The sequence below is a fragment of the Lutra lutra genome, chromosome 9 (assembly GCF_902655055.1).
Source record: "Lutra lutra chromosome 9, mLutLut1.2, whole genome shotgun sequence".
Classification (NCBI taxonomy): domain Eukaryota; kingdom Metazoa; phylum Chordata; class Mammalia; order Carnivora; family Mustelidae; genus Lutra; species Lutra lutra.
In genome coordinates, this window is record NC_062286.1 from 138,965,115 (window position 1) to 138,983,443 (window position 18,329).

Sequence of the window (18,329 nt, forward strand, 5' to 3'; positions counted from 1 at the left end):
CCCGCAGCGTCCCCATCTCCACTTCCCCGCCCCCATCCTGAAGCCACGCGGGGCTCGCACACTGGCTTCGGAGCCTGCAGCAGGAACCACTAGGTTGGGAAGGCCAAGTGCCCCTGGGACCTGGACAGGGTTCTGACTCGCCTTCTTCTCCAGGCAGGTCCCAGCTGCAGACCTGCCCCTCCCTAGCTGTGTGTCACCATCTCTCTGGGCCCTGGTTTCTTTAACAATAAAACAGAGATAATAAACAAGAAAAAGCCTGCCTTAATCAGAGCTCATGAAAGTGGCAAAAGTTGGAAAATGTGACACAGTGCATCTGTACAAAATAAGTTTAGACGCTAGAAACAAACAAACAAACAAAACCCTGAAGCGTTCCATAGCATTCCGTCCCAGGTCTGGAGTTTATGGAAGCCACACACCTGCTGGGAGAGTCTCACCATGCCGAGTGGGATTCCCACTTTTATTTTATTTTTTTTAAAGATTTCTATTTACTTATTTGACAGACAGATCACAAGTAGGCAGAGAGGCAAGCAGAGAGAGAGAAAGAGAGAGGAGGAAGCAGGCTCCCCGCTGAGCAGAGAGCCCGACTTGGGGCTCAATCCCAGGACCCTGAGATCATGACCTGAGCCGAAGGCAGAGGCTTTAACCTACTGAGCCACCCAGGCACCCCAGGATTCCCACTTTTAAAGATTTGGATTCTCTTACATTTCGTTTCTTAATTTAAGAGATTTTGAAGGTAATTTTGACTATAACGATTAACTTTGACCCAAATATCAGTGGCTTAAACGATGCAGATGCCTTTTTCTTTCTCCCATAACAGTGGGGTAGACTGTCCAGGTTTGGTGTGGCCCAGTGTGGTGTTGAGACCCTGGCCCCTTCTATCTTGTTGCTCTGTCATTTGTGGCCTTCATTTCCAGGTTGGACTTATGTTGTAGGATGACTGCTCAACTCCAGCCATCAATCTGCATTCCTTCCAGCAGGAAGGAGGAAAGAGAAGGGCAGGTAGCTCCCCTTTAAGAACACTTGTCAGTTGCACACACATTTTACTGACATCCCAGTAGTACCATGGCCAGCAAGGAGGGTGGGGAAAGATGGCACTTATCCTGGGCCACAATGCACTGAGCTAAAATGGGGGTTTTATTACTTTGAAATAGGAGACAATAGGTATTGGGGGATACCAAGCTGTAGAGAATTTCGAGAATCTGTTTCGAGATTCTGTTTTGAGAATCTGTTTCGAGATTCTCGAGAATCTGTTTTCTCCATTTCGAGAATCTGTTGCTCCCCCAAGGAAGGAGCATGCCAGTATGTCAATTCACGGGAGCCTGTTGATTGAGCAGTTTCGAGGCTGAGTGCAAACCAGTGTCCACATTCTCAGAGCCTCCTGTCCAGTGTGGAAGGCAAAACAGGAGAGGAAGGGAGTAGGTGGCTCCCTACTCTGCCGGGGAAAGACCCCAAAGGCCACAGTAGTTCCAAGTTGGGGCCACTGCCTGCTCAAGCCCAGATCTCTTTTTGCCTTGGAAAGCACATTCCTTTTTCATGGTTTGTGTTTTTCTGGAAACTATTAGAACTCGCCACCCAAACCAGATGATAATTACATGTTACTGATCTCCAGTCTTTACAGCTCTCTCTCCCTTTTAAAGAAGAGATATTTTTACTGCGCATTGTGTTGGCAAAACCCAGTCTCCTTCCTACCAAGCAGCCTGGATATTATTTTCACATTTTCTCTGTGAATTCACCTCGGGGGAGGGAGTAGAAAGGTCTGAAGGCACCAAATGTGGGTAATAATGTGTCTCCGGTCAGGGCAAAGATCAGAGAATGAGAGGTGGCCCGAGGAGAAGGAGTGCACGCTGTCTCGAGAGCTATCAACAGTGGGCGAGGAACAAAGACCAGGGAAAGCTGCTTTGTCAAAGGCAGCAGGACCCACTGTGGCAGCCCCCCCCAACCCCCGCAGAGACCTGCCTTGGCTCTGTTCGCTGCCCTTTAAGGCAGAGCTCAGAGGGCTTCCCTTGGTCATCTGTGTCCACTGCAGCTGGACGGACCTGGGGTTCTGGTCTAGCACCCCTACTTTTTCGCTGCAGGCCTGGGAGCAAGTCGTTAGTCTTTTTGAGCCTCAGTCTCTCCCTTTGGAAAAGGAGATCAAAGCAGCACCTACTTCTGGGGTGACTGCAGAAGTTAAATGAGATCATGCACCTAGGTCCTACCAGAGCACTGAGCACGTAGTATGTGCTCAGTAAGCAGGAGCTAGTCATCATCACTGCATCCTCCACAGCTGTCCCCCTCTGACATGACAAAGCAGTTCCGTTTCATCTGGTCTTTCACCAAATAATGTTTCCTGCTTTCTTTATGGGCAAGAAGTGGGCAAGGGGTGGGGAGGTTGGCCAGCACCAGGCTCTTTCTCTTCCTTCCCCACCACTGACACCCTGTAGAAAGCCCTTCCCCACATCCCAATGGATGGCTTGAAATGACTTTCCATTGAAGTTTTATTTTTATGATCAAAAGATCTTTTTGATCAAAAGATCAAAAGACGGGTGAGGCCTGGATGACATTTGCTACAGCTCTCTTCACACCTTACTCCTCCTGGGAACTGAGGCAGGGTGGAGGCGGTGCGGGGTGGTGAGGGGGGTGAACTGGCTGGAAAGGTGACTGGGGAGGATTTGAATCCAGATCAAACGACCACAGAGCCCTGACCCCACGCTTTGCCCCCTTCCCGGCACCTGCCCAAGTCTGTAAAGAGCAGGCAGAAGTCTAAAGATGAATTTTAAAAAATTCATTTCAAAACTTGTTCGCTCAATTAAGTTGGATGCCTTTAAAGACAAATTTAATTATTTTGAGTTCAATAAAAGCCTTTTAATAAGACGAACATCATGATTTCAGGCCTCCACTTTCAGGCTTATCAGTCCCGGCGAGGTGGGGACCGAAAGGGAGGGAGGGAAGCGGGGGGCGAGGGCAGGGAGGGAGAGGCGGTGCGAGCAGGCGCACGCAGACGCGTGCACCCGTACCCGGGAGGGATACTTATTTTAAAAATCTATTCGCACATTTAAATCCATCATTTGTTCCAAATTATTTGCGGAGCTTATAATGTTTTGTTTTATTTTTAGAAGCCGTTCTTTTACTTCGGTACAACTGCACCAAGTGTTACAGGAAACGCGACGCGGAGCTGGCACGGCTTGCTGTGTGTTCTGTCTCCCCTGTTGGCGCTAGTCTTCCTCGCGGCGAACGCTCCGTCTAAGCCTGCGGCGGCGACAGGAAGCCAGACACCCATGCTGAAGTAATTTCAACAAATATCAACTCAAAGCCGACTTGAAGTAGCCAAAAATGTCAGGGCTGCCTTCCCAGCCCGGTGCAAAGGGAGCCTGCAGGGTATGCACGCCCCAGAGCCCGGCTGGGCTCCGGGAGGGCCGCCTTCTTCCAGTTTCCACGCCTTCACGGGCCGGGGTAATGGCAGCTGCTGCTTCCAGCTGCCGGCCCCGAACCCCTTCTTCTGGTGAGTCCCCCTCACTTTCCTTTAGCGAATCACTGCTCTCCCTTCTCGGTGCAGGTGGATGGCAGGGAGCTGGCCCCGCCTCCAGGTGCAGGGTGGGGCAAGTGACTGAAACCTGGCCAATCAGAGCCCGGCTTTCCCCGAGGCTGCAGGGATTGGCTCAGTGAAGGGCACGTGACCCAGCCCAGGCCAATGGAATTCAATTCTGGGACTTTTGCTGGAAGGACAGGAAGCTAATTTCTTCCCACTTGGTTGAGGGCAGAGAGAAGGAAGCTGGAGAGACGGTGGGCGTCAGGGGAGGAGAATCTGTTTGAAAGGGAGGTCGGTGAGGGACAGAGCAGCTTGGTGGTGGACACAGACATCTTCGTAATGTCATGGTGGGCCCATCCGGACCTGGCAGCAAGTGGTCCAGCCCTGCTCTACCTGTTGCTTAGCAGTTGCAAGAGTCAACAAGTCCCTCTTCTGCTAAGGCCAGCCTCAGTTGGGCTTGGCTCACTTATTAAAGGAAGAAATAGCGGATTCCAGGGCATGGCTCTGCGGGGCTGTGCGGCGGCGCTGCTGAGTCTCCTGCTGGCTTCTGCTCATGCAGGCACCTGGTTCGCTCTCTCCCCTCCCTTTCTCCCTAACATCTCTGGACTTGAAATCCTGCCTCCCCTCACCCTAACAGCACAGTTTCCCACCCTTGCAGTATTGTGTTGTGATGCCAGTCTGCGAGTCTCTCTCGAAAACCAAAAGGTGGGCTCCTTGGGGTCAGAGGTTAGGCTCTGTGCGCTGACAGCCTTGAGGAGTGCCCAGCGTGATGCTGTGCTTAAAAATAATTAAAAAATAAAAAATAGAAAATCAGATGAGAGACGGGACCTCCCCAAACACAAGGGCGACTTCAGTCAAGAACTTGACACGGTGCTGGGCACCTAGTAGGTGCTCAACAAATATTAGACATTCTGAGTTCCGCCTTTATTCTGGACTCATTCAGTTTTATCGGCTTGAGCTGAAGTCGAAGGTGTGGGGAGGGTCTCCTTTTCAACCCAAGACATCCTTCACAACTACCTCACAGGCACTGCCATCAACCCTTTCTACAGATGAGGTGACTGAGGGCCAGAAAGGACAGTGACCACTAAGGAGAGGCACTTGGGCTGTGGAACAGCACCACGGTGTCCCACTGCCAATACCGAAGAGTAGTGAGTTCTCTGGGTTTTTCTTCAATTTTCCTTTTTTTCCTTTTCTTCTTTCCTTTCCTTTTCTTTCTATCTCTTCCTCTCTCTCTCTCTCTCTCTCTCTCTCCGAGATTTTCCCCCACCAGAGAGAGGAAACAAGTAAGATAGATGTGTGCCTCAAGTCCCTGATTGTAGGACTCTGTACTCCAGAAGCTTGCAGAACTGTGGGGATGAGGCCAAACACTGGGCATCCCTTGAGAATTAAGTTTGGGCTGATTTAAAAAAAAAAAAAAAAAAAACCTTAACCAGGTGTCAGATGGTTCTAAATATGAGTTACTGTTCGGGGCACTGTGGGTAACCCACTCAGATCCCCCGGGACCCTTTTAGGTTCCTTTTCCCCCTGCCCCGGCATCCACGGGCATTACCAAGGGCCGGTACCTGAGAACATCCTCTGGGAACACCCCTGGGGCTTGTGACGCTCCCCCGCTGCTACACTCTGACAGACACGAGCCAGGAACATGAGTCTACTTCTCACCCAGAAGCACCTTATACGCTAGAGGTCTCCACAGGTCCCTTTGGGATCTTTGGGAGCTGGCTGAGGTGGGAACTTTGCCTAAAGTCGTCCCTATCCTGCTTCGTTTTTCCTCTTCCCAATTCCCGTTTCCCCTGGGAGCACACCTTTGATGTATCCCTTTATACAAATTCACGCTTCAATGTTTACTTCTGGAAGCGACCCACCTTGGGCAGTTTCTTTCTTGCAGACCTTATCAGAGCTTTTAGCATGCTATAGAGAATGATTTTTCCAAGAGGGAGGAAAAATAGGTAATGTCTTGCAAACTCTCTTAACCCTAATTAATAAAAGGGGTGGGTTGATTTTAACCCTGTTTATTAGAACCACCTGCCTGAGCTAGTGTTTTCACTGGGCTCCCCGGATGCTGCCTGAACTGAGACAGAGGTCTAGGGAATTGCTCAAGGCCCCCAGCAACTCAGCAGGTTTCTTCCATCCCGCTAAATGGGCCCCAGGAGCGTTGCTGAGAGCGGTGGGGGACGGGGAAGTCAAGATGGCCAAAAAAGTTAAGAAAGCTTCATTCCAAAGAATTGTAAAATTTATTGTATAAGTATTGCAGCTTTTCAGAATGTCATCATTGCCACTAATGATTATTGATACACAACAAGCGATTTCATCAGGCCTGTGGATTGGCATCCAAGTACAGAGTCTTATGCAGCAGCAACGTGGGCGCAGCACCCAGCGTGCCACGGAGAATTTACATGAGTTGAACTTGAACAGAACTTGGGGAACAGGGCTGCAAAGGAGAGCGGCTCCAACGCTAAGAACGCAACGTAAAAGCGTGCCGTCAGCACACCACCATGGAATCAGGCAGGCAAACGAGAACATGTCCTTCTGGGCTCTATAGATACAGCAAGATTTGAAGCAGTTTCCAGAAAAAAAAAACAAAGACAAAACAAAACAAACAAAACAAAAAACACTTTTATTTTTCCTTATCACTGGGATGTTTTGTGGATCTGGAAGCTTTGTGCGCATGTAGAAAGCAATTTGTGAAACAAACAATGCACGGAGACGAGGACAGGGCATGGACTCGGTTCTCGCCCTGCCCTTGTGTTCGCTAGACATTGGGGGTGGGGGTGGGGGGAGTTTAGCTCTTTGCAAAGAACACTGGGCTTCGGGGCAGGGGTGGGACAGGGATGGCTCTCAGGGTCTGTGGAGACCTGGCCTTTGTCGGGGGAAATGCTTTTCCTTGGGAGGAAACATGATTGAGAAGCAGGGAAACGAGGACTAGAGGAAGCCCAACCTGGTCCCCCTCCAACCAGCTACTGCCGAGGACCCCAAACTTTTTACTGGAAAAAGATCTCCTCAGGGGTGCTCAAAGCCTTTTTAAAGATAATGGCATGACAGTCAACATCTAGAGGAATGAGTGCAGCCACAGCTCTGGGGTCCAGCAGGGAAACTGAGAGCTTAGTTCCAACAGTTGTTTCCAGAAACACACCCCACCGGTTTTCTTGGGATGCGCCCTGACTTTGACTAGCTGCTCTGTCATGAACCCCTGCAACTGGCATCGGCATGGCCGGGAGCCCAGGGGCACCGCAGCATTGAGCCCTGATTCCTGGGGTATAACCGGAGGGGCGTGTTCTGCCCTCAAGCCAGCTGAGGTCAGGAAGCCACTCCCCCGCCTCCTTCGGAATGCACCTCCAAGTGACAGGATTCAGAGTTTGGCTCAAGAGGACCTCGGGAACGCTTGGGACTGCCGCTACCCACACAACCGAGAGCCACTTCTGGGCTGACAACTCCCACGGGAGTCAAACACAGTATTGGACGACAGGGTGGAGGGCAGGAACAGGATCGCCCGACGGAGCCAGGCACATCCCCTGTGGACGGCAGGCGGGGCAGGACACAAGAGGGCAACGGGGACATTTGAGAAGCAGCAGCAACCCTTTGTTGACCTCGAGTAGGAAGGCCAGTCCCTGGGTGATCGTGTCACTGCCCGGGGATGCCCCCAACTGGTGGCAAGAGAGCCCTGCTTCCTTTAAGGCACTAGGCAGACTCTTCACATAAAGGAAAGATACAGTTTTTAAAAATTTTTTCTATAAATGTGTCCCTGTACCTTTTAGGACAAATTATACCGATTTCTCTGCACGACTTCTGCAAACAATCCTCTTTGAGAAGCCAAGTTTAGGCTGAAGACCCCCACGGAGAGGCAGGTTTCATTGTCAAAGTATAAGAACTTTCTGCCAAGCTGGTCAACAGACGCTCAGACTCTCCGTGTTTATCTGCTGGTCACCATGTTTCTGAAAATGTATATATAAATAGAGTTCAAAGGGTCAGAACTTCAAAAACGGTTCTCAGGGTTTTTAAGTCATAAAAAAGTTGCTTAAAAACAAGAGTTATTGCCCTTAAGCCTCCTCTGATGTTAGTCCGCTAGTTAGCAGTCTGCCAAAACGAAAAGACAGCTAGCTCTGTGCTGTCTTTCGAAAGGGGTTGGACGGGGTGCTGCTCTTCCATTTGGGGGGGGGGTCACCCCATGGAATGTGAATAAGTCCTCAGTGGGAGGAAGGGGCTGCAGCTCCAGCCACTGTCCCTGGTAGATCCCAAGGGACCCCCCCCCACTCCCCCATCCCGCCTGTCACCACCGTGCACACACGTGTGCCGACTCACGCGTCCTCGCCAGCACACCGTCACCAAGGGGTCCTTCCACACTGAAATCTAAACAGTAAAATCCTGGTATCTGCTAGAGAGGCTATGAAAACACAGACAGATAAACACAGCAAACGTGATTGTTTCCACTGGGAGAAGGGATGAAAATGCAGGAGAGCAGAAGGTCAGGAATTCTGCTTTGAAAACATAAAGCACAGGTTTGATTGTTTCTTTTGTGTTAACCCTTTTTCATATCCCGGGAGAAATCCGGGCATGTCGCTTTCTCACCTCTGGTGTTCCGTTTGGTGGCCCGTTGAGTGAGAATGGCTACGTAAAGAGAAAGACAGGGATGAGGTCAAGTTCCTAATACTTTGGGCCTTTCTGATCTGCCGGGGGGGGGGGGGGGGGGGGGGAGGGGGGGCTCCACCGACCTCAGTGGAAAAATCCTGGAGCCAACCCGATCACCCCAAAGCACTCCACACAAAGCAGCCACCCGAGCCCCTCTTGGAGCTGGAGAGGGGCACCTCAGCCCCTTCCCAGGGTGGGGTGGGGGTGGGGCTTCATGCTTAAAGAAACAGGAAGAAAAACTAAATTCTTCAGTAAGTTTATTTTCATCTCAGGAAATGCAAAGCCACCACCTGGAATTTGGTGCCGAAGAGTAACTTCCCTATCTCATCTGCCATCCGAAGGCTGTTCTGGCCCGGAGGGGGACAACAGGTCTCCTCCGATGGGGGAATGTATAACGAGGTAATAACCTATCGCTAGCCAGAAGCTTCCACGTCACAGGAAAGCAGCCCCCTCTGGAAGCTTCTCCAAACTCCGTGTAGAGCCTGCCCTCTGCCTGACGTAGACTGTGAAATTTTGACATTTCTCCCTTAAAAGTCTCGACAGACATGATAGAAGTTTCCATCAAACAAGCACTGACATATTTATATTAAAAAATAGTGCAAAAGCTCAACATTTATATAAATAACTCTAAACCCCTGCTTTGTACTTTTTTTTTCTTTACAAGGTAATACACGCTTTCTGAGTTGGCACTCCAAAATTGCCATTTTTTTTTCTCTTCTAGTTCAGAAAACAACTTTTTTTTTTTAATAGGCCTCTTCTAATACAAAAATACTCCTGCCCTCACAATACAGTTTCTTTTATTTTATATATATTTATATATATAATATTGCAGATCTTTAAACAAAGGTTTTGTGCAAATATGTCTTTAAAGTTAAGTGAAATCATCATAAACAAAAGAAAAGAAGCGTTCACGCACACAGCTCAACTAGAAACATAAAAGACTAGGGTAGATTTTGTGGGGGGGGGTTTCTCTTTTGCCTTCAAGACACAGCTCAACGAAGAAACGTGGGTTTTTTGCAAGCTTTCTTAGCTTGTGCATTCAGACCAGACAGAACATGTAAATATTTATACACAGAGAGAGGGGGAGAGGATGGTGACGCGCCGAACGTTGTGGGTGCCGCCCAGTCCTCCTCTGTCTTCTCGTTTAAGAGGTGCGGAGTGTTTCACCTTTACCTCCTGCTGCCCCAGCCCGGGATTCCTAGAGAGGGTGCCCTTTCTGTTTCTCCTTCTCTTTGCTCCAGGCAGCTGTGCTCTCCAGGGGGGCGATGTGCGCGTGGTGGAGCCGGGTCCCCTCCAGCAAGGAGGGCGGCCCGCTGCTCTGCTGGTGCTGGAAGGCGGGGGACCCAGGGTAGTGCCCGATGACCTCGCTGTAGGTGGGGGGCGGCCCCTCCATGCGCCCGCCGCCCCCATAGCATGTGGCGCTGATGCCCGAGTTACTGCTGGGGGGGCAGGGGCCGCCCAACATGGCATTGTCCATCAGGTCGCTGTCGAAGATGGTTCTGTTCGGGGGTGCGCGCACCGACTCCCGGTTCAGCTCTAGCTGCTGCTCGGGGTCCCGCAGCTGGAGGGTGCAGGGGCCCTGGTACGGCGGGGGCTCCTCCCCGTCCGACAGCGAGATGGTGGGCGGCAGGTCAATCTCGTGCTGCAGGTAGGGGTACGTGGGCTGGAAGCGGTGGAAGCGGTCCCGCTGCGTGAAGGGGGGCACGGCCAGACGGTCGGTGGGCCTCGGAGGGGCATAGACCTGCGGCTGGAGTGGGCAGAGCAGAGTGAGGGCCCCACAGAAGCAGAACCCGAGGCGGGGGTGGGGTGGGGTGGGGTGGGGGTGGAGGTGGGGTTTCCGGCTGCCAGACTCTGCTCTCTGCGGGAGGGAGAACCTGCAGCAGTGGGCACCGCCGAGCAGGGAGTCCAGCCCTGGCCCGCCGCTGGGGAGCCCCGGCTAGGAACATCATGACGGAGCTGAAATAGAGGTAACTTTTGTCCTCCACGTGCAGACACCAGGGTCCGCTCCCTGCGGGCAGGGCGCAGGTAACATCGTCCTGCGGAGGATCCGGGCAGCCAAGGACAGTTCTTCAGAGAAGGGCACAGGTGTGAGCCCAGCAGCCATAGGAGGCACTCTGGCTTGGAAAGGGGACCCCGTGGGCAGATGGCCTCAGGCATCCACCTCAGCACCTTGGGGGACAGGTAGGGACGGGACCGGAGGCAGTGCAGGGTCTCACCTCTGGGATTCCGTTGCCCGACACTGTGCTCTCTGAGGGCCAGAGGCATCCTTCCTGTGTGGGGAGGAGAGGAGCAGGGTCAGTGGGAGGAACAGAGGAGGACGCCAAAGAGTTAACTGGCTTTGACCCTGGGGTCTTCTATTCGCAAACAGAGCTGGCAGCCAACCACTCCTTTCCATCCCCACCCGTCCACCTGTGCACCCATCCACCCTCGCCTGGGCCCCCACCATGTCTCAGACAGGACCACAACGGCCTTGTCACTGATCTCTCAGTTCTCTGCACTGTCCCCTGAAAATTCAACCCCCCACTCACACTTTCCAGAACCAGACGTTTGATTTGTGGGCCCCTCCTCAAAACCCTCCAGGAGCTTCCCCTGCACCTTCAAATGGGTCCACATGAGCTTGTTAAGTGGCTGATGAGGAAGCCCGGCGTGATCTAGCCCTCCTGTAACCTGGCCCACGTGCTCGCAGTTGTGACCTTGGCAAGTTACTTAACTTACAGAACTTTCACAAGGTAGAGTATGCCTGGAGTGCTCGCAGCACTCTGTGACTTCATGGAAGTGCTGGGGGCCATGTGGACATGCTCTCCAGCTCCGTGCTATGCACGCCCCCAAGGGCCTTTGCGCCGGCCACCCTGCTGCCCAGCCAGCCCCGCAGACTTCCCCTGACACCACTGTTTAAAGAGCTCTCCCCCAGTAACAACCCTGCCGTGGGCTAACTTCCTTCCCAGCAGCTCTCCTATCTGTAATCAACTTGTCTCTGTATTTATTTATCTCTTTTCAGCCCCCACCTGTGTATCAGGAGTCCCGTTCACAGGTGAAGAAATATGGACAAAGCTGGTTAATGAGACAAGCCAAGTGCCCTCACATGCCTGCTCTGCCCCCAAATAAATGATCCCATCGGTCAGCAAAGGTGGAATGCGCCAGGAGTGCCGCGCCGCGCCAGGAGTGCCGCGCCAGGCCTGAAGCTTGCCACACGGGCTCGGGGTGGGGACATGCTGGCACACCACGGGGATTTCAGGCCTTGGGGAGAGCCCCAAGGGTCAGGGAAGGGGGACCCCCAAGCCAGGATCAGTTTGTCTGAGAGGGAAGCCCAGACAGTTATGTGGTGATAGATCGCCCTGGTCCCAGGGGGGTGTGGGAGGGATGTCCTCTTTGAATTTCACAGCTTTCCACAGATGTTAACAGATACAATAAACTGTACATCCTCTAAGTACGCAATTTGGTTAAGTTTTGGCATGGGTCTACACCAGAGATCCATTGCTCCAATCAAAATAACGTATCTATCACCCTAAAAGTTTCCTTGGGTTTCTTGAGAGTTCGCGGGTAAGACATTCTCACCTACAGTGTGGGGCCCAAAGGTGAATGGGGGGTGTGGGGCGCACGGGTTGCCCAGAGAACGGCAGTTACCTAAACGGCCACTAGGGGGCTCTGGGGCTCTCAATGCTGTCCCACCAGGACAGCATACACTTAACCCCAAAAAGACTCACAGGAGTCTAGTCGGTTCCAGTGCTAGGACGTAGCAAGCAGACATGCAACCTCGCTGCTCAGGTGCTCACTGAAGGCCGTTCATTACTGGTATTAGTAATGTTTCGATCGCTGCCCTGGTGCCGGACGCTGCACTAAGCACTCTTTAAAGCACCATCTCATTTCTCCCAAGATACCCCCAAGGCAGGCTGAGGTTGGTTAGCTGAGAGCTGAGTGGGCCCAGCCGGTAAGAGGCAGTGCTGGGATTCAAACCCTCACTTGCCTGCCTCCTGACCCACTCGGGCTCAGGCCGGTCCTGGCAGGCTCCGTAGCCCCCAGTTGGGCCACTGGCACAGTCCATGTGTGGGCCAGGAAGCAGATGGGGCCATCTGCCTGCTCCTCAGCAGGGTCAGGAGCCCTGGGGTGGGATGCACGCAGCCAAGGCCAGCTTGGACGGACTGTGACCCATATACACTCCTGCCTACGAGTCCCTCTGTCCCAGGGTCTGCATGACGGGGCCAACAACCCCTTCCCACCACAGCCCCCACTCCCAGCCCTAACAGAGCAGTTATCGACCTGGCACCACACAGGAAGCTTAAGAAAACACCAATGGATGCCCCAGGAGCCCCACTGTAGAGCCCCGAACCATTCACCAGCCTCGTCACACTTCCTCCTCCAGGGAGCCCTCCAGGAACCACCCACTGCCACCCTGCCTTCCAGACTCTCATGGTGTCTCTCAGCTCCTGCATGGGCCTGGCCCGCTGTATAGTAATCCAATGTCCAGCTGGCTGCCCGGGACCCGATTTAGAAGACTTGTGTGCACAGAAGCCATGTGGGAAGCGGGAGACCCATGCCAGGGCTATTTGGGGACAAAGAGAACAGAGGGTTACCCCATCCAAGGCCCTGACTCAGCCTCCAGCCCGAATCCATCCCTGCCCCACGTTGAGCAGGCCTCACACACGAACTGTCTTCCGAGAGCGCTACTGGTGCAGCGGTCATTGCTGCTCAAGATGCATGAGCTTTGGGGGAATAATTAAAGCTGCAAAGGTGAGGAAATCACCTTTCATGTTTGAAAGCAAAACTCAGGGACCCCGGAGCAGCTCAGAAACGAGCAGGAGGCTTCCTGGGTGGCCAGGTGGAACGGGACATTCCCCTCCCCCGCCAACCCCAGGACAAGCCCCTTCGGGCCCAGCTTCTGCAATGGTGGCAAGATCACCATTACGCAGTGGAGTGTGGCTTCCCCTGGCACAGCATCGGGCGGGGGAGTGACATTCTAGGCCCGGTGGTATACCTGCACCCGAGCCTCATCCTCTGACAGATGAAAAAATGGGGACACCCTAAAAAGGAACCGAAGCAGGACAGTCATGCCGGGGACAGGAGGGCCCCAGGCTGACAGTGGCCAGGTCTGGGTCTCTGTGGGAGGTCACAGGGCCCTGAGGCTCCTCTGATGCACCCTGTCTGGCAGGGCGTCCCCAAGGGAGCTGCCACACTTACTTCAGGCCTAACGAGGCTCCGTGTTTACCCAGCTGGGCATCCCAACGGGCCCCTGCAGGTGGCTGGGTAGATGGGGGTGGGGACTCTCCTTTGGCTCCAGGTGTCCGGGAACCAGGGCTGGAACCGGAACCCCCGTCTGGGCACCAGGTGCCGCCCACAGGACTGTCTCCCTGGCCCCAGCGGCAGCCAGGATCCCGGTCCCTCCCACTGGAACTTGTGCCATCTCCCCAGCTCCCCGTGAGCACCGTCCTCCCTGTGCCCACACACCTGGAGGAGGCTGCAGAAAGTCTAAGTCCACCCGTCTGATGGGCTGAGGCTCGGGGGGGCAAGAGGCCCACCCTGGGTGTGAGCCACCCAGCAAGATCTTCTCCTTGGCTCCCAACATCCCCCTTGCCCTGGCATCTGAGGCAGAACAGAGCGGCCCAGGCTGTGCACCTTGCTGCCCACAAGCTGCCGGGCTTCGGGCAGACGCGCCCACCTGTCTGGGCCCCGGTCTCCCCGCTGCAGGGTGGGGTTTCCGGGCGGCTGGGAGCCGGGAGGCCCCGGGTACGTGCGGGAACAGCAGGTGGTGCTGTCACTCGGGCAACAGCCACCACCAACAAACACAGGTGAGCCCTGGCCTTGGAAGCGACAGGTTCCTTCAGAGAAGCGGCACCAAGTGCCCTCCGGACCCATGCTGAGCCTCAGGGTCGGGGCCCGCCGTGTCCCCATCGGGGAGGGGGACAAGCAGAAGCTCCGGGCCTGATGCACCACAGCCGCAGCCTGCTGCAGGCAGAGACGCCCGAGCCTGCTGAGGATCCGGCTCAGGCCCAGACTCGGGCCCCGCCACCCAGCCCAGGTGTCCCCCAGACCCTGGAAGCCACACCCAGTGCCACCTCCCTGCTCTGTCGCTGTCCTCACAGGCTGGGAGATGGGGTCGGGCCCACAGCCCCAGGGCCACCCATGTGCCACCTTCTCCTCCCTGCAAATCCCAGCCTGCCCTTCAGACAGCCCACTGCTGCAGGCTGGTGAAATCACGCATCGCCCGTGTCGGGGCAGAAACCCCCTTGGGGGTGAACTCTGCACCTGCATCGGTCCACCTGCTGAATGATGGGGGGCGGTGGGGCACAGGTTAGCCCCAAGGGCACAGGGAGTGAGGGGCCCCGGCACTCCCAGGGGCAGAAAGCCAAGTTCCCACCCGGCCAGGCCTCCACTTTGTGGTCCCGAGGTGATAACTCTGGAGCTTCCAGGATGCTCAATGAAGCTCGCAATTCTAGTAACACGTCAAAATGCAGTCTTACGTCGAAAGGACCCCTTTCCAGCACAGCGTCTGTCCTCCCCTGCCTGAACCCAACCACCGTCACTTCCTCCTTCAGAGCTCGGCCTGAGAGGCTCATCCTGGCCAAACACGGTGCTCTGGCATTCTTGGGGACAGTCGCTTCGGTTCCCTCCAGAACCCTCGATACTGTCTGCTTCTGTCTGTCTGGATCTGGCCCCCAGGCGGCCACCCCCTGGAGCTTGGTCACAGCCCTTCCTGCCAGTGTCTGCGAGACTTCTAGGCCGTCTGCTCTGTAAGCATCGTCCGGTGATACACGAATGGACGGGCAGGTGCTAGACGGACGGCCAAGCGACTGAGTGAAGGGAAGTGCCTGCCCGTGGCCAGCAGTGCCCAGTCGCTGACTCCGTGCTAAGCCCCGAGTCCCCCAGCAAGTGACAGAGTCGTCCATCTCTCTCACAGTGAATGGCAACAGATGCCCCACTTCACGGACTGGGGACTGGTCCGAGGGCACATGGCCAGGCCCAGTGGAGCTGGGAAGGAAGGGAAGGTTGCGTCAAAACACCGTGAGCCCCCCGCCCAGATGCCTGAAGGGTGTGGACGGAAAGGGCCGAGGCTGCAGGGCTGTGGGCTGAGGTCCCACGGGGCCTGGACCCAGAACGGCCTCGTCTATCATCTGCCCAGCAGCTTCCCAGGCAGCCGCCGACGGCCGTTCTCCTGTTCCCACAAGCACCCCGACCCAGGACCCTGGGGCGCTGCCCTGAAGGGCATCCCGCTGGCCCTGGGAGCTCGGGGCGCGGACAGGAGGGGCTGGGCACTTACTGATGAGAGGGCATCTTCTCTTCTCCGGCCCTGGCTGTGGCGGCCGATGAAGGAGCGCGCGGACAGCTTGTAGTGGCTCAGCAAGCATGTGATCACCACGACCATCACCATCACCACCACCACGATGATGGTGATCTCCACGAACTCCAGCTCTGCTGCAAGACGGGGGACACATGAGCCTTGGGGGACCATGACGTGGCCACCGGCGCAGGGTCAGCCCTTCAGAACGTTCACTCACCCCCCCAACACGCACACCCCAACACTCCCAACACCCACAGACACACGCACACCCCAATACTCACACATGGACACACACACATCGAATCACATACATACCCCAACACACCCCCCAACACCCACACATGGACACACACACCCTCACACTCACACATGGACACAAACACACCCCAACACACACACGGACACTGAACCACAAAGACACACCAACACACACTCCCAACACACACACAGACACACACCCACACCCCAACACTCACAGACACACACACACCCCAACACACACGGACACTGAACCACAAACACACACCCACACACACACACCCACACACACACCGCACACACCCACACACATACATTTATCACACACACGCCACACCCACAACAGGACAGGACTGTGTGCAGACGCCCCCTGCCCCCCACCCCGCCTCCCAGCTCTCCAGAGAGATGCTTCAGAAAAACTACGTCCTGGGGGCTGCATATGCTGCCATTCTCCTTCCTTTTTCTTTTCTTTCTTTTCCTTTTTTTTTGGTGTTGTGCTGTTTTTCCCCTCGAAGGCGGAAAAACCCTCAAGTGCTGGAAAAGGAAGAAGGTTATTTTGATCCTGCCAGAGCCGGGGCGGTTTCTGCTGACTCGTGCGGGTCCGTGTCGAGGCGGCTCAGCAGCTGGCCACGGTCGGTGCCAGCAGAGCCCCCAGCAGCGGGCGCAACGCCAATCACCCGGGCCCGCCGCGGATCTGGGTGGTGACACGACACACAGGGCAGCAGCCAGCAGTGCCGGGACCTAAGCCCCGCCAGCCTCCCCCAGCCCACGGCTGCCCACCGGGGCACAATCCCCCCAACACCCGCTGCTAACAAGCAATTAGCTGAGGGCTCCCCAGGGCATAGGTTCAAGCTCAGGGCCACTGACTCAGCTCTTCTTCCTCCAAGACAGACAAACTGCAGCTCGGGGCTTGGGGCGGATGGGGGAGGGGGGAGCGGGGCCAGGTGGTGGAGGGAGGAGTCGGGGCAGGCAGCAGAGGGTGGGGGAGTCGGGCTAGCGGCGGGTGCAGGAGTGGAAAGCAGCAGGCAGCATGAGGTACGGCTGTGTCAAGGGCTCTGGCCGCTCCGCTGGACCCACCCAAACTCCAGCCCTGCGAGGGCCAGACCCTCCTGCTTCAGTTTCCCTGCGGCTCCCGGCAGGAGAAGCAATGCGTCCTATGTGGGAACGTTACTGTTCTCAAAACAGTGGAAGCTTCTCCACACAGAACCCCCCACCCCAACATCCTTTCCAAAGCCCTGGCCACCCCCTTCCTCCCACGAAGGTCCCCAGGGCACCACCTTCTCAAGCCACATTCTACGTTGGCCCAACTGCACCGGTGTTTGCCTTTCAACTGCTCACACCCACTGCTATCATCAAGCTGCGTGAGTCTGCCCACCAGGGGACATGTGGCAATTTCTGGGCACACTGGCGACTGTCACACTGGGCACTCCGGGCATCTGGTGGGACCTCCTACAGTGCCCAGGGCACCTCATGACAAAGAACGATGGGTCAACGCCGCAGCGTTGAGAATCCCTGTCCAGGGCTGCGTGTGCGTCTGGGACACTTCCATCATCCTATCTCACAGGGAAGGACAGCAAGGTCCAGAGGTCCAGTGACAGACTCTCAGCCCAAGGGTCCTAAGCTGCTGGCTCCTCTCACGCAACCGTCCACTGGACGACCTCCTGTGCACCCAGGAATTCAACCTGGAGCCTGGGCCTTGTCTCTGGTTCCCAGGTGAGACCTCGTCCCATCTTGCCCTGGAGAGCCCCGGAGAGGGCGACCTGGCCAGGGACTCTGGGGAGACGGATCCTGGGAGCTGAGAAGGCTGGGGCCCTGCCCAGCAGCAGATCGGGCAGGCCTGGATGGAACCACTGGAGGGACACCCTCACTTTCCTGCAGGAGGGCGGGCAGGCCCTCGGACCCAGCAACAGCGGCCACACCCCTGCCTCCCCAGACAGGCTGGTCCGGCGCCTGGGCAGTCTGGTCTGGCTCCCTAGGGCAGGGCCCTGTCTGTTAGAGCTCTGGATAAAGCTGTCCATTCAGGGGACACACAGGCCTACTTTGTGCAACCCCCACGCCCTCCCTCCTCAGAGGGGCCGACAAGGCCCCTCCCTCAGCCCCATGCACTCTTCACCCCAACCAGGATCAGGGTGGTGGGTTCCCCTCGGCCCCCTCCCCCTGCTGTCTCCAAGGACCTGTCCGCACCAGCCTGGACAAGGGAGGTGTGCGGCTGGCTGTCTTTGTCCTAGCCCCAGGCCCCGGCCCTCCCCCTGGTGTTTTCCAGGACCCAGAAGGGAGCGGAGAGACAGCAGCTGAGGCAGCCAGATGGCAAAGGGGCAGCGGGTGAGGCTCGGGCATGCCCGTGGGGGTGGACAAGCCCTCCACAGCTCTCCTGACCCCACCAGCCCAGGCCAAAAGGGCAGAACACATTCCTGGGAGAAAATCACCCCCAGAAAGGAGCACAACGCTCCTGGGCCGTGGGCCACAAACCCCAGGAAACCCACAAGGCTGAAGGGCAGGAAAACTCAGAAAAAGAGAAGCCATGACTGATTTCTAGGCTACATTCTGGAAGCCAAAGGCTTGGGTGTAGGCCCAGAAGAGGAGGGGGACCCCGAGGGCCCCTAAGCCCTGCCCCAGCTGCATCAGGGGTCCTGGGCCCACTGGGTGTCAGCCTGGACCTCACCTCGC

At 55.7% G+C, this 18,329-nt stretch overlaps 2 protein-coding genes across 6 annotated transcripts in view; both read right to left on the reverse strand.

Moving 5' to 3' along the window:
- Positions 1-9,097: 9,097 nt before the first annotated feature.
- Positions 9,098-18,329, reverse strand: part of PMEPA1 (prostate transmembrane protein, androgen induced 1) — a 51,301-nt gene continuing 42,069 nt past the window's right edge. For 3 of the 4 annotated variants that reach the window (XM_047745200.1, XM_047745203.1, XM_047745202.1), the window contains exons 2-4: positions 15,384-15,538; positions 10,348-10,401; positions 9,098-9,878 (exon numbers count right to left, since the gene is read on the reverse strand). In XM_047745200.1, coding sequence (XP_047601156.1) covers positions 9,330-9,878; positions 10,348-10,401; positions 15,384-15,538 — 758 coding nt within the window. In that variant the 3' untranslated portion in view covers positions 9,098-9,329. The remainder of the gene's footprint in view (positions 9,879-10,347; positions 10,402-15,383; positions 15,539-18,329) is intronic. The other variant, XM_047745201.1, reaches the window with a different exon arrangement.
- LOC125108844 (uncharacterized) lies at positions 10,414-15,377 on the reverse strand. Of its 2 annotated transcripts, none has more exons than XM_047745198.1 (2): positions 14,009-15,377; positions 10,414-13,974 (listed from the first exon to the last, which is right to left on the reverse strand). In XM_047745198.1, the coding sequence occupies exons 1-2, from the start codon at positions 14,375-14,377 to the stop codon at positions 13,303-13,305; spliced, it is 1,041 nt and encodes a 346-aa protein (XP_047601154.1). In that variant the 5' UTR covers positions 14,378-15,377; the 3' UTR covers positions 10,414-13,302. The 2 variants fall into 2 exon arrangements, with proteins under 2 accessions (XP_047601154.1, XP_047601155.1); XM_047745199.1 differs by having other exon boundaries at positions 10,414-13,971; positions 14,006-15,377.

What these genes read in the sequence shown, in the direction of transcription:
- LOC125108844 (XM_047745198.1), bottom strand. Translation starts at nt 14,377, where the DNA reads ATGCAGGTGCAGAGTTCACCCCCAAGGGGGTTTCTGCCCCGACACGGG. An exon ending in CCCCCTCCCCGATGGGGACA is followed by an intron (nt 13,975 to 14,008) that starts CGGCGGGCCCCG and finishes TCAGCATGGGTC; the next exon opens with CGGAGGGCACTTGGTGCCGC.